Source organism: Ambystoma mexicanum, chromosome 12, assembly GCF_040938575.1.
Source record: "Ambystoma mexicanum isolate Mex_15411 chromosome 12, UKY_AmexF1_1, whole genome shotgun sequence".
In the NCBI taxonomy this organism is placed as follows: Eukaryota; Metazoa; Chordata; class Amphibia; order Caudata; family Ambystomatidae; genus Ambystoma; species Ambystoma mexicanum.
The window spans coordinates 97,463,204-97,476,740 of NC_090936.1; the positions used below are offsets into that span (position 1 = coordinate 97,463,204).

General features: G+C 46.6%; 1 protein-coding gene across 2 annotated transcripts in view; it reads right to left on the bottom strand.

Moving 5' to 3' along the window:
* The window catches only part of TM7SF3 (transmembrane 7 superfamily member 3), a 358,501-nt gene that overhangs the window by 79,990 nt on the left and 264,974 nt on the right, over positions 1-13,537 (bottom strand). Inside the window, exon 8 of one of the 2 annotated variants that reach the window (XM_069628089.1) lies at positions 1,545-1,625. The exons of the other annotated variant lie outside the window; for it this stretch is intronic. Coding sequence (XP_069484190.1) covers positions 1,545-1,625 — 81 coding nt within the window. The remainder of the gene's footprint in view (positions 1-1,544; positions 1,626-13,537) is intronic. 2 annotated transcript variants of the gene reach the window in all.

Consider the following 13,537-nt stretch of genomic DNA (forward strand, 5'->3'; position numbering starts at 1 on the left):
AGGTAGCCTCACCCACCATGGTCTCACAAAATCATGGCCCTGGATACTATCTTGACCGCCCAGGGATGAATATGTGCCCAGATTGTTTGCAAATGCTACACTACACTGACTTATCAAGTAAGATCGGCTATCTCACATCCAGAAATCCTCAGCTACTTTACACCAAGAAAACTGGCACAGGCTGCTCCTTGTGCAGGTGTCTCGTAGGATTGAAAGGATTTTTAGAAGCTTCCACAGTACTTTGTCCTGACCACATAGGGGTATACCGAGTATTCCTTCTCAGAATGAGCCCTCAGCTGCCCTTGCAAAAGTGTTTCAAATACAGTAATGATTTAGGAGAAACTGGTGTTCATGACGGTATCCGAGCACTTTTGCAAAGAAAGTAACGACTTGGAAATATCGATTCAGCATGTTTGAATTGTGTGTGGCCATTTTGAATAAGCCTCAGAGGGTAACCAAGGTAAAACATAATTTGAAGTATAATACAAGTAACTTGCCACAACACAAGGCCCAAATGAGTTGGAAACCATCTTAGACTGATGCACGTCAAGTCTAGAGAAAAGAAAACAAAATGTTCAATGCATGCTATATTTTGCCACAAAAGCACAATTGAAAGCTGAACCGATTCCCACTGAAGCTTCATGGAGACCATCTACTGGATGCCTCTTTGCCTGTGCCAATCTGCAAGGACACGCTTCAAAGCCAATTATGTTACACCCCTTCGCAGCTGGAAGTTTAGTGTAGCCACCATTGATACAACCTTAGGTGCCATGGTAGGCTAAAACAACTCCCTTATAAAAACATATCACTTTTGCTTTGATGTCATGGAAAATTCCACTTTGTACTGACTCCTATGCAATCAAAGTACAAAGCTATACGAACAAAGCCTGTTTTGTGAGGGAGGAAGACTCTGTTTTAGGGGACAGTGTTGGCGTCTACTGCAGCATTGTGAAATAAAGATTCTCCAAATGTGACCCAGCCAAAAACAAAACTATTGTACGCTGCAAGTGTACTGTACAAAACAATTACATGGTGAATTGTGACTGGACTCCACCTAACTTCACACCAACAGCTTAGCTGAAGACGGCATAATGGCAGAAAATATGATCTGAAACTGCCACACGTTGAACGTCAGCATAAGTATGGCCGCAGAGTGCAGTTTCCTCCCTACAGGGGTACTCCACCTTTTCCACTCAACTTACACCCTCATTCCCCTTCTAAGCCACTACGCCACTGTAAAAGTGGTAAACTAATACTGGAGACCACTTACTTTTTCCATGCTAATGTTGGCATAAATACCAATAAGATCAAAATATATCAACAATTGTGTAAGGGGCTGCATGCTACACGGTGTAACAACAAACGTGTGTGTATACTTTATAAGAGTGAATGTGAAAGGAACCTTGTGGTAGAAGTGGTGGGTGCACATTATTGTGCATTTGCAGTAGGGAAAACTAACATGGGCTGAACAGACGTACAAAATCAAGTGAAGTTATGAGTTTGCCCCAAAGAACTTTGTAATGAGAAAGAAAACCTCCACTTACCATCATAATTGAGCTGAGTTACTCTGGTTATAAGAACAAAGAACAGGAAGCCAACTATTATGAAGCCCATGAAGAAAAATTCTGAAAAGCAAAAACAATGTGAATGACTAATCTGCTTTTCAAGAACTCAAAGCCCACTTTATATTACAACACAAAGCAAGCATCTAAATGGTGCAACAGATTGAGCATAAAAAAACTAATGTGATCTTTAAGGAGCATCACTGGTTACACCATACAAATAATGGGGGTCATGTGCACTAAAATAATCTATGGATTTCAATAATTGGATGAGACCAAACCCCTAATGTTGACAAAATGAGAAAATCCCTTCTCTAGTCCAAGACTGTGTTGCATCTAAATGGTCGTTCACATAGCATGCCGAAACACCATTTGCCCAACCTGTTACAGCCCCTTATTAAGTAGCCTGGGATGAAAGCTTAAATAAATAGAAGGGGCGGGAAAATGCAAACCTATTGATCTAGAATGGTATTACACTAAAAGAAGGGGTAAAAGAAGGGGTCTGCAAAATGCGAATCTCCAAAACTTTTTTACTACGACTCCCCATGCAACAGAGTATGCCAGCTTAGGCTGATAAATTGTAGTCCGTAACAGAGGAGGCAAAAGGTTGCAGACCCCTCCTCCAGGGTATCCAAACCAACCAATAATTCAGTAGGCCACTGGTTCAGCCTCAATACCTTTGACAAGTCACCTTTGGCAACCCCAGACAAGCTTCGGTATAACTGGCAACAGCAGATATTTGCCTGGACAGTTATTGAACGAGGACTATTTCTACACCAAAATAGACATTGCTACCTATCAAAGTTTACAAAACATCCAGGACTCCCCAGTAAGTGTTGGTCCATCTGAAAGATTCCAAAAACAAGCTAGAAATACTACACCAGTCTCCAAGTGATCCAAAGGCATTGGGGGATTGCCACACCGACTGTCCGATGTATAGATATTTTCAGACCTTTTCAAATCGCCTCATGTAAAAGTGTCAACAGCTGCATAACAATTATGTAGAAATGTCAACTTGCAGTAGCAGGCAGCATGAGAGAGCGCAAACACTGGTGTAACTCGTTGTACATGGATAAAACCCTTTGCAAAGGCGGTCCTCTGCAGAAGTAAAAGCCAAGCATGGCAGATTCATCAACTGTGGTGTGGCTGGAAGAAGTTAAGGCGTGGTTGCATTAGACTCATAATTTACTTCCATGTTTGTGGAGGATGACAGTGGGTGGACCACTGCCCTGGGCACAGTAATTGGTAGGGATGCTGAACGGTCACCTTCTGCTATAATCCTTTCACCACACCTTCAAATTTCATGATTTGTTTCTACTGGGTAATCATACAAATGGAAGGTAGCAGACATGTTACTGTATGTATAAAAGCACTCCTATTTTGTTTAGGTGAAAAATGTTGCTTTTTAGGTCTGTATGCATCAGCTAGTTAGAAAATGACAACTTACCCTCTGCCCTCCTATCAAGGGACATGCACCTGTCCTCTTTCCCGCACCCTACATCAAAGCTTTGGAGAACTATGAACTCAGCACCTTGTGATCTTGTAAAGGAAGTTTAATTTGCCCTCTGGGAGGCCAGGAACAGTATTTTACAGAGGAGAGGACTAGCTATGGCCACTCTGCACACATTACTTTAATCATAGAGTATTAAAATGGTTGCTCTATGGCAGGCCACATTTGCACTTGTCACTGGTGAGTAATGGACTGGTGAGTAGGGAATGGTGCAGTGTGGGATTTTTGGGTTATTAAAAGATTTTCAGTATGCTATTTGGGACAAAGGTAAAGATGGTGGTATGTTTGTACCAGTTTGTCACATTAACATTGTTATTGAGATATCAAGCAGAGCAACATTCTAACACCATTGCATGTGCCATTCATAAATGTAACCTCAAAATTAAATCCATGTGTAAGAATTGCATCATTGCCTCAATAACTGTCTGTAATGTAGGCACATCTCGATCGTAAATCACTAAAATCAAACTACCAGTTTCACATCAGCAATCATCACAAAAGGACAAACAAACATTAAGAGCATATATGAGTGTGGAAGTACAGTGGGTTGTAATGCATAAAACAAATAAGGAATATTATAACAGTGAGAAGGAAGTCATCTCATGGGGCTTGTGATATATCCCAGAGCCATCATGCTGGATCACATAAGTAATAAGAGGGGGCCCATTCTTGGAGATATCGAGCAGATTCCACCTAGCTGCCGCACCTATTTTGTGCATTGCCACTACATACCAGATCCTGGACCACCATTCTTTAATATCCGAACCGGGGGGGCGGTTGGTGGGGACTTACAATTCTTTGCTATGACCATCTTCGCTGCAACTAGAAAATGGGTTATTAGTTTAGACTGCTTTGCCCCCAAATTGTAATGACCCTGCAGATCCTCATCACCCAATAGTAACACTAGAGGGTCTGCTACCAAGCCCAATCCGGTAATTATTTTGATCTGAGCTTCCTTTCAAAACCCCTGTGCGACTGGGCACATCCACCAGAAGTGGAAAAAAGTGCCTGTAGCATAGTTACATCTCCAACATGTGGGTGGTATGTGGGGGTTCATTTTATTTAAGCATTCTAGGGTCAAATACCATTGTAAAAACAGCTTAACACCATTTTCCTTGATGTGAACTGATTAGAGTATTTCCCCAGCCGAGTCCATATTTTATACCAGGTCAGCTCATCTATCCAGATTTCTTCCTTCCCCGACCATGCATGTGGTGGGTGAGTGAGTTGAGAAATGTATTGATGGATGATACTAGGCCTTTCGTGGTGTCCCCAAAATAGGTCCTCAAACTGGGCAGTGTCCCATTTAACTTGAGCTGCCAGCTTTGCGTTAGCAAGCCAATGACAGTTGTATATACCCGTATCCGTCAGTGTCGAATACCAAAAAGGCTTGTTTGCATTGTTCAAATGCTAGTGGTAGCGCATTATCAAATATTGGCCAATCCTAAACAGACCCCCGCTCTATGCAGCGAGTAGATCTTAGTGTCCTGTCCAGGAAGGAATTCCCAATTATTCCAGATTCCTGTGAGGGGGGATGGGAAGGTAGCTGTACCCTACCTGCGGGCTGCCTTATCCCAATACCCAAATGTTGACTTGGTGGTTGGGAGCCCATTCCCATGGTTTTTCCTGTTTCTCATGGAATGCCAACACCATTTGTGCATGGGACCACCTAAGGCAAATTGTTCTATGGATGCCCAGTGCTTGGTATTGTGTTGTGTTGCTTGGCTTAGCAGTACTGGGGCGATTTGTGCTGCGTGCAGGTACCTTTCTACATCCGGGACTGCTAGTCCTCCCCTCTCTTTTGCTGGCAAAAGCATTCTTCTAGCCACTTGGGGGCCTATGTCTCCAGACAAAGTTAAATATATGCGGCTGGAGCTTCTTGAGAACCACTCTGGGCTCTAGATGGGCAATGCTTGGAAAATGTATAATAGCCTTGGCAACAGCGTCATCTTGACCGCTGTCATTCTGCCTAACCAAGAAATTCCCATCCGCCCCCATTTTACCAAGTTCTGTTTGGCTGATGTCAAGAGTGTCAGGATATTCGCTACGTACAATTGGTCATACCGGGCAGTCAAAATGACTCATATTTCAAGGAGTTTGTCACCCATGCAAAATCAAAAGGTACCCTTTTATTGTTGTATAGCATTATCGGTTTCCGAGACATTAAGTATGGTGGATTTCTTTTAGTTAATCTTAAGTCCAGAGACCTCCGAAGTGTTTTACTGTGTCCACCATATAAAAAAGCAGGTTGTCTCCATATAATGCAATCTTGTGTTGATACCCAGACACCTCCAGTCCTTGTATACTCTGTGGAGCGAACCACCCTCGCAAGAGGTTCCATGGATAATGCAAAGAGGAGGGGGGAATAACAGGCATCCATGCCACGTGCCTCTTCCCAGCTTTATTGGGTAAGATAATACACTGTTTAATTTAATGCGGGTAGATGGAAGTGTACAATTTGCCAGCACCCTAGAAAGAAAATTGGGCCCAAAACCAAATCCTGGTAGCACCTTGGTCAGATAACCCCAATCCACCAATCAAACGCTTTCTCTGCGTTGATCGACAATACAGCCATCGCTTTCTAACACAGTATGGCTAAAGCTATTACATCTATTGTTCTTCGGATATTATCATGCGTATGCCGACCCGGAACAAACCCCGTCTGATCTGCACCAAAGCTACCGGGATCACAGAACCCAGTCGGGTGGCTAAGATCGTGGAGTAAATGCACACATCGTAATTAAGGACTGCAATTGGTCAATAAGAGGAGCATTGTGTAGGGTCTTTGACGGTTCATCAATTAGGGTTAGGACCGATGTATCCAAGGAGTTGAAAAGGGATGCTAATTGGGGTGCAAGTATATTCAACTTTTTATAGAAGAGAGCAGTAAAGCCATTGGGTCCTGGGGCTTTATAAGTGGGAAGACCGTGGATTGCCTGGGTGATTTCTTCAGTTGTAATGGGATCCTCGAGCCCCTTCATTTCAACCTCTGCAATCTTTTGGAGACGAGCATCTCTGATAAAATTCTCTTGAGCAGCACCATCTACTGTTCAGCAGTAAAAAGTGATTTGTAATATGTTTGGACCAGTTCGTGAGGAGATGGAGGGAGTACTTATTGTACTGTCAAATTCGTGGTATATGAGGTTTGTATGGCCTGCTTCAGTTAGGTTTAGAAAACCTCATCAAGTTAACACCCAGGTTTTTGCGGCATTAAATATAAAAAGCCATACAATATCAACCCAGTTTGATATTTGTGAAGGATTTTATATTTATGAGGAATGATTCCTAAAAAGCTTTCAATTGCATTTTGAAAATAGCCTTTTAATGTTTTACTATTAAAACATGAATTAAGCAAATGTTAAATGATTTTGTAACCATTTTGCAGCTCTATGGAGGGTGAAGACATTCAGGAATGGGATCTTATTCACAAAAGCAACTAGAGAGCAGCTTTGGTAAGGTTCCCAAGCAGGCCACTGCACGGAGACCATGCCAACTTCCAGCAATCATGCCTAAATGGGTCTTTTCTGGCTATGCATATAGGAGATTGAAGTTTAACACAAAATAGAAAGCAGCAACAGAGTTCTACACAAAAAAGGGGAATTAGAAATACGAGAACCAGAGCAGGGATGAAAAAAAAAGGTGATACATGTTGGGGTGGGGGATGACAAATCAATAGTTGACAAGGCGTTCCTTTAAGAGCAGTGTCTTCAGTAAGTGCAGAAGAGATGGGCAGTCTCATAGGTGTCTGTATAAAATGCACGTTTGTGGGATGAAAGGGACAGTTTTCTGGTTCTTGCCCCTTCTAGCAGCTAAGATTCTTCAATGGAGATGTTGTGGTTTATGGTGCTGCCGCGGTAGCCAGAGATTGCCCATTTTGTACAGCTAGGCAAAACGCAACTGTGTCTTTGTGTTCTCGGAAATGGAGGCCAAGACGGGTCTGGTGATCTGCTCTTTTCTCATTTTAGTCCTGTGGTGAGTCTGAGTGCTCAACGGCTCTTAGTGGGGCCTTGCACGCCGGGACTCCAGCAAGGACATCACCCCCATTCTGTATAAGATAACTAGCTGCTCATGATCCCACAAAGAAATTAATTATTAGAACCTTTCATTTACACTGGCTGTAACAGCATTGTGTAGGCTTGCATGAAGGAGTACTTGGTTTCCATTTTATTTTTTAACTATGCCCCCCCCCCACCCCACACCTCACCACCCCCCCCGATCTCCGAATCCTGCTATTTGCAATGGGGCTCAAAAGTTTTAAAAAAATAGGGAAACCCTTACATTTCTTCACTTAACAGTTCTGAGCCTGTCAGGCTCGAAGCCACTGCGGTTGCCATTTACCCTTTTACCCAATGGTATTATATTGGCACCAGATAGAACAGGATTGCCAGCAGTGTTACCAAAACAATAAGGGGTGCTTAAGTAGGAACGGGGGCAGATTACGATTGTGCAGTTTGTATTCCGGCCTCGGCTCCTAGTACTATCAAATACACCATTGGCCACTCTTAGGTCCTGAAATTCCAATTTGACAGTCATACAGACCATCACCCTCGTTGTGCACTCTATGGCAACTCACTAATGCTCCCTGGTCACAAAAGCACGGCCCCTCACAGTGCGGAGCCAGTGTAAACAGTTGTTTAGCAGTCCATTCCATGGTTGACGCTTATTGGGTGGCAATTTGGTTACCCTGTGGAGAAATGTTGTGCCCCTTCTTAGCCCCCCATAATCTTTAAAGCTAGACATGCTTTCCCCATTACAAGAACTGTGTGTTCCATGTTCAACTGCAATGTGGGTGTACTTGCTCACTAGGATTGTGTCCCAGTCGTCCCCTGTTACATACATAACATTAGAGGCCCTATTATCTTCCCTAAGTAGGTACTGCTGGGAAGATTTCTCATCTTGTATCAGTGTCACAGAAGTGGACACATTAGGTCCACAATCGTTAATGACCTGAGGTAGTTCAATAATATTGCATTGGTGTGGTTCAACTGCATCTTCATCAATCGAGGGACCATTTGTGTCTAGCTCCTCAAGAGGTTAAGTCCCCCATTGCAGCCAAAGGGCCAATGCGACACCGGTTAGCTCTGCTTGTAAGGGAGCATACCCAGGGGTATTATTGGCCAGCTTACAAAAAACCTCCTTGCCCACCCTTCCCTCAAGTACACTGATTTGATTGACCTCCTGCCCGTTTTTCATCCCGTTATCTGCAGATAATGGTTTTCCCCCCCACCCCCTGGCATTTACAACAGACCCCATAATCTCAGGGATGGCAGTAATGTCACATTTGGTAAATTAAGTAAATGAAGGCTAATTGAGGGTCAGTCCAGTGGTTGCGGTAATATCTGCTAGGCGGGCTGTAGAGAGCAGTCCAATTGTGGCAAGTGATGGGATGTCATTCACCTGCAATAGTTAGCTTTCCATGGCTTCTAATGGGGAGTGTCTCTCCAGGGCCTTGTACATGCTGTCGCACTTGTCTCCAAGCACTAGTAGGTTGGCTGTACCCTCCTCATGGACCTCTGCGGCCTCCGCAACCTCATTGTTCCTGTCAATCAGCTCACCTGGGGTGCCCATGACCCTGTTGCTCAGATCTCTATCTCGCTGGACGACCTATCCATAGTGGGATGCTTGTGGTTTCCCCCCCAGGAGTCCAAGCTTACCGGGGATGTTCATATTGCCAAGGAATTAGTAGACTTCACTAATCCGTACATGGGCCTCCCCTGCTGCTCCTTGAATACGATTAAACATATTCTTCCCCACGTCTAATAACGGGCGATGGAGGGCTGTCAGCATTTTTCTTCACAGTCAGTATTTTTCGTTTTGGTGAAAGCGGTAACAAGGGCATTGTGGGCAATGTAGGCATTCTGAGCAACGTGAAAATAGCAAATATTGCAAGAATTGCAGTCAAAGCAGCTGGCAGAGCTACTGAATGTTAAATACTATTTAGACAAGTTGCTTAAGTTCGTGCTACCATTAAGGATTAAGTACTGGTGCTTAGCGCCCACATAGGGGACAGGATCTAGAGAAGATGTCAAACCAAAGTATAATCCCTCCCACACCCTACCAAGCCAATCACCGACGCACTTCACGGCACCACTTAAGCAAGCCCTGCCCACCTGGTGCCTTCCTGCTTGCCGCTCTTTTTCCCTACTTAAGGAGCCCTCCAGCCTCTTTTCCTTTGCAGTTGGGGAGCAGGTGCAAATGGATCTAGGTCACCTGGCCCAAGTCCCGCCCACCTGGTGCCTTCCTGCTTGCCGCTCCTTTTCCCTACTTAAGGAGCCCTCCAGCCTCTTTTCCTTTGCAGTTGGGGAGCAGGTGCAAATGGATCTAGGTCACCTGGCCTAAGTCCCGCCCACCTGGTGCCTTCCTGCTTGCCGCTCTTTTTCCCTACTTAAGGAGCCCTCCAGCCTCTTTTCCTTTGCAGTTGGGGAGCAGGTGCAAATGGATCTAGGTCACCCGGCCCAAGTCCCGCCCACCTGGTGCCTTCCTGCTTGCCGCTCCTTTTCCCTACTTAAGGAGCCCTCCAGCCTCTTTTCCTTTGCAGTTGGGGAGCAGGTGCAAATGGATCTAGGTCACCTGGCCTAAGTCCTGCCCACCTGGTGCCTTCCTGCTTGCCGCTCCTTTTCCCTACTTAAGGAGCCCTCCAGCCTCTTTTCCTTTGCAGATGGGGGAGCAGGTGCAAGTGGATCTAGGTCACCTGGCCTAAGCACCACCCACCTTCTTAGCTCTTAGGGCAGACTAAGCAAAGGGCAGGCTAAGCAAAGGGCAATTCCTGTTCGGACCAGGAGGACCCAGGGCCCGACCCCTTGCTCAGACAGCAGGTAAGCATGCACCAAGGGAGTAGTTTCTTACCTATAACTCCATTTCTCCAGCGTTGGTATCTTTCATCGATTCACATGCTTAAAATAGTCCCTGTCGTCAGGCTGGGAACCCTCGGTATACTTATTAAGATGTTTTCCATTGGAAAAAATGCAACACTTCTGTGTCCCTTCTGCGTTGTTTTGGGCCACTTACGCATGCCCCAATAGGACGTACAGTATAAATAGCCCCGCCCCCGCGGCCCCCTTCAGATTTTAACCCCCAAAGTAGTAGGGGCATATAAAGTTTGCATTCAGGGGAGGCCAGCGGGTGCATGTGAATCTATGAAAGATACCAACACTGGAGAAGAACAAGTTACTCTTACCTGGTAACGTTATTTCGATGGGATGGTCTGACGACGTATTCCATATCTATGACAGTAATCACCACAGCTGTGCTGCTTCAGAAAAACTTCAGCGTCTGCGTCCTGCGTCGATGACGTCGGTACGCCGCCCTCGAGGACCTCCTCCGACGGCACAGGATGTTATAAGTAGGACGCACGACAACCGTAGCCTCAGTTGTAGTTTTTCCCAGAACGTGTGGCACCAATCTTCTGCCAGTCTGACACACAAAGACTTGCGGAAACGTAAGCTGCAATCGCATAAGAAATTCTGTAGCAGGGAGGGAGCGATATGAAATACGTCGTCGGACCATCCCATCGAAAGAACGTTACCAGGTAAGAGAGTAACTTGTTCTTTGAGGGGATTGGGTCCTCCGACATATTCCATATCTATGACAGACTCCCAAAGCAGTGCCAATGCAAGGAGGTGGGAAAAGAATTTAGAAAACAGAAATTTAGAATGCCCAATCAAATTGCGGAGTAAAGGATCCTGCCCACAGATGGAATCGAGGGATTAGTGACGTACAAAAGTACGTACCGAAGCCCAGGTGGCTGCATCACAGATGTTACGAATAGGAACACCCCTCTGTAGGGCAGTAGAGGCAGCCATACCCCTGGTAGAATGGGCCCGCAAGCCGACCGGTGGGTCCTTACCCGCCAAGCAGTAACACTCAGAAATAGCCAGAATAATCCAGCGAGATCAAGTCTGTTTCGTCACAGCTTGTCCCAAACACTTTCCAGCATAACCAATGAAGAGTTGATCGTCCACTCTGACCCGGGACATGCGTGAAATATAAAAGCTTAACGCTCTCCTAGGATCGAGCCTATGGAGCCTCTCTTGTTTACCAGGATGTGGAGGAGGATAAAACGCCAGAAGAACAACCTTCTGGCGTAAATGAAATTCCAACGCCACCTTCGGAAGAAAGGAAGGACAAACACTAAGGACAACCCGGTCCTTATGAAACACAGTGAAGGGTGGCTTAACTGAAAGTGCCTGCAACTCACTCACTCTGCGAGCGGAAGTGACCGCAACCAAAAATACAGTTTTAAGAGTTAACAGTCTCAAAGGGCATGAATGCAAAGGCTCAAATGGAGCACCCATCAGAAACTTGAGCGCAAAGTTCAAATCCCAACCGGGCACCTGGAAAGGTGACAGAGGCAACACATTAGTGAGCCCTTTCAGAAACTGAGAAATTAAAGGAATTTTAAAATAGGAACACTCTTCAGACGAGCGCTTCAATATGGACAGCGCCGCCAGGTAACCTTTAACGGTACCCACTTGCAAGCCCCTGTGGGCCAAAGAAAGCAAAAAAGACATAACCATGGAAATGTCACATGCAAAAGGATCCACATTCTTAACCCTGCACCAGTCGCAGAACTTACGGCAATGGTACAGGGACTTTGTTGCGGGCCGTCTGGCCGAGAGCAACACCTCCATCACGTCTTCAGGGAGGTCCCAATCCTTATACCTCAACCTTTCAGAAACCAAGCGTGAAGGTTGAGGGATCTGACCTCTGGATGGAGAACCTGACCCCCCTCCCGTGAGAGCAGATCGTCTCGGTAGGGAAGACGACATGGAGGGCAGATGGACAAGTCGAGAAGGTCCGGGTACCACGTCCTCCGGGCCCACGTCGGAGCAATGAGGATCATCCGGGAACCGAACCTCCGTAACCTCTGCAGTACTTGCGGGAAGACGGGGACTGGAGGAAACGCATACAGCAGTGGGAATGACCACTCCACCACGAACGCGTCTCCTAAGGCTCCTTTTGGAGGAAATTCCTGCGTGCAGAACCTCTCACTTCTGGTTGACACTGGAGGCAAACAGATCCACTTGAGGGGTCCCCCAAAGGGCGAAAATCTCCAGGAGAATCTCCTGAGCCAACTCCCACTCGTGAGAGATTGCGCTCTGCCTGCTCAGAGCGTCCGCCGTCTCATTTTCGTCTCCAGCCAGATGAACCGCCGAGATCGAAACTTCCTGCTGGATTGCCCAGAACCAGAGCTGCATCGCCTCCCTGCACAGAAGAAGTGACCCTGCCCCCCCCCCCTTTTTGATGAGGTAGTGCATGGCCACCGTGTTGTCCGTCAGGATCAGGACATTCTTCCCTCGCACAGTCGGCAGAATAGCCTTCAGGGCTAGCCTGACGGCCCTCAGCTCCAACAGATTGATATGGAGTCTGGACTCCGACAGAGACCAACGACTGCTGACTGTCAACTCGTTGGCATGAGCTCCCCATCCTGTGAGGAATGCGTCCGTCACGATAGTCACCTCCAGCCAGGGTAGCCAAAATGGAGCCTCCTTCATCAGATTGTCTTCGACGGCCCACCACAGAAGGTCCTGGGCGACCGAGGACGGCACCTGAACAGGTGCGACAACCTGCCGGAGGACAGACCATTGAAGCTTGAGTGCCCAGTGCAAAGATCTCATCCGCAACCTGGCCTCTGGCACCAGAAGAATGCAGGATTCCATGAGGCCGAGCAATCTCAAGAACTCAAACGCTCGGAGACTCTGGGCAAGCTGAAACTTGAGCACCATCTGCTGAATGTGATGAGCCCTCACCTGGGGAGGAAAACACTGCCCCAGGGACGTGTCGAGCACTGCTCCGATGTACTGGAGCCTCTGAGATGGTGTCAAATGGGACTTCAAGTTGAGGGAGAAGCCCAGCTTGTGGAGGGAGTGGCAGGGGCTGACAGATGATCCAGGACTTGCTCGGGAGAGCGCGCCCTTTTCAATCAATCGTCCAGGTAGGGGTAGACGTGAATCCCCCTTTACTGAGGTGCGCTGCCACCACTACCATGAGTGTGGTGAAGACCCTCGGGTGGAGGTCAATCCGAACGGCAGGACCCGAAACTGAAAGTGTGAGTCGCCAACCGCGAACCTCAGGTACTTCTTGTGCTTTGGATGTATCGGCACATGAAAACAAGCGTCCTTGAGGTCGAGAGACACCAACCAGTCCTGAAGTTGAAGGGCCTGGAGGACGAGAGAGAGTAACCATCTTGAAATTGTCCTTCCTGAGGAGTCTGTTCAAACCGCGCAAGTCCATGATGGGTCTCAATCCCCCGTCTTTCTTGGAAATCAAAAAATAAGGGGAATACCATCCCTTGTTCCTCTCCGCTACAGGCACCAGTTCTATGGTGCCTTTCTCCAGCAGGGATTGAATTTCCTACGCAAGGAGCGGATCTGGACTCTTCAAAGAGAGATTCCCCGGTGGATTGTCTTGAGGCCTCTGCCGGAAAGGAAGACAGTAGCCGTGGGTTATGATCTCCAGAACCCAC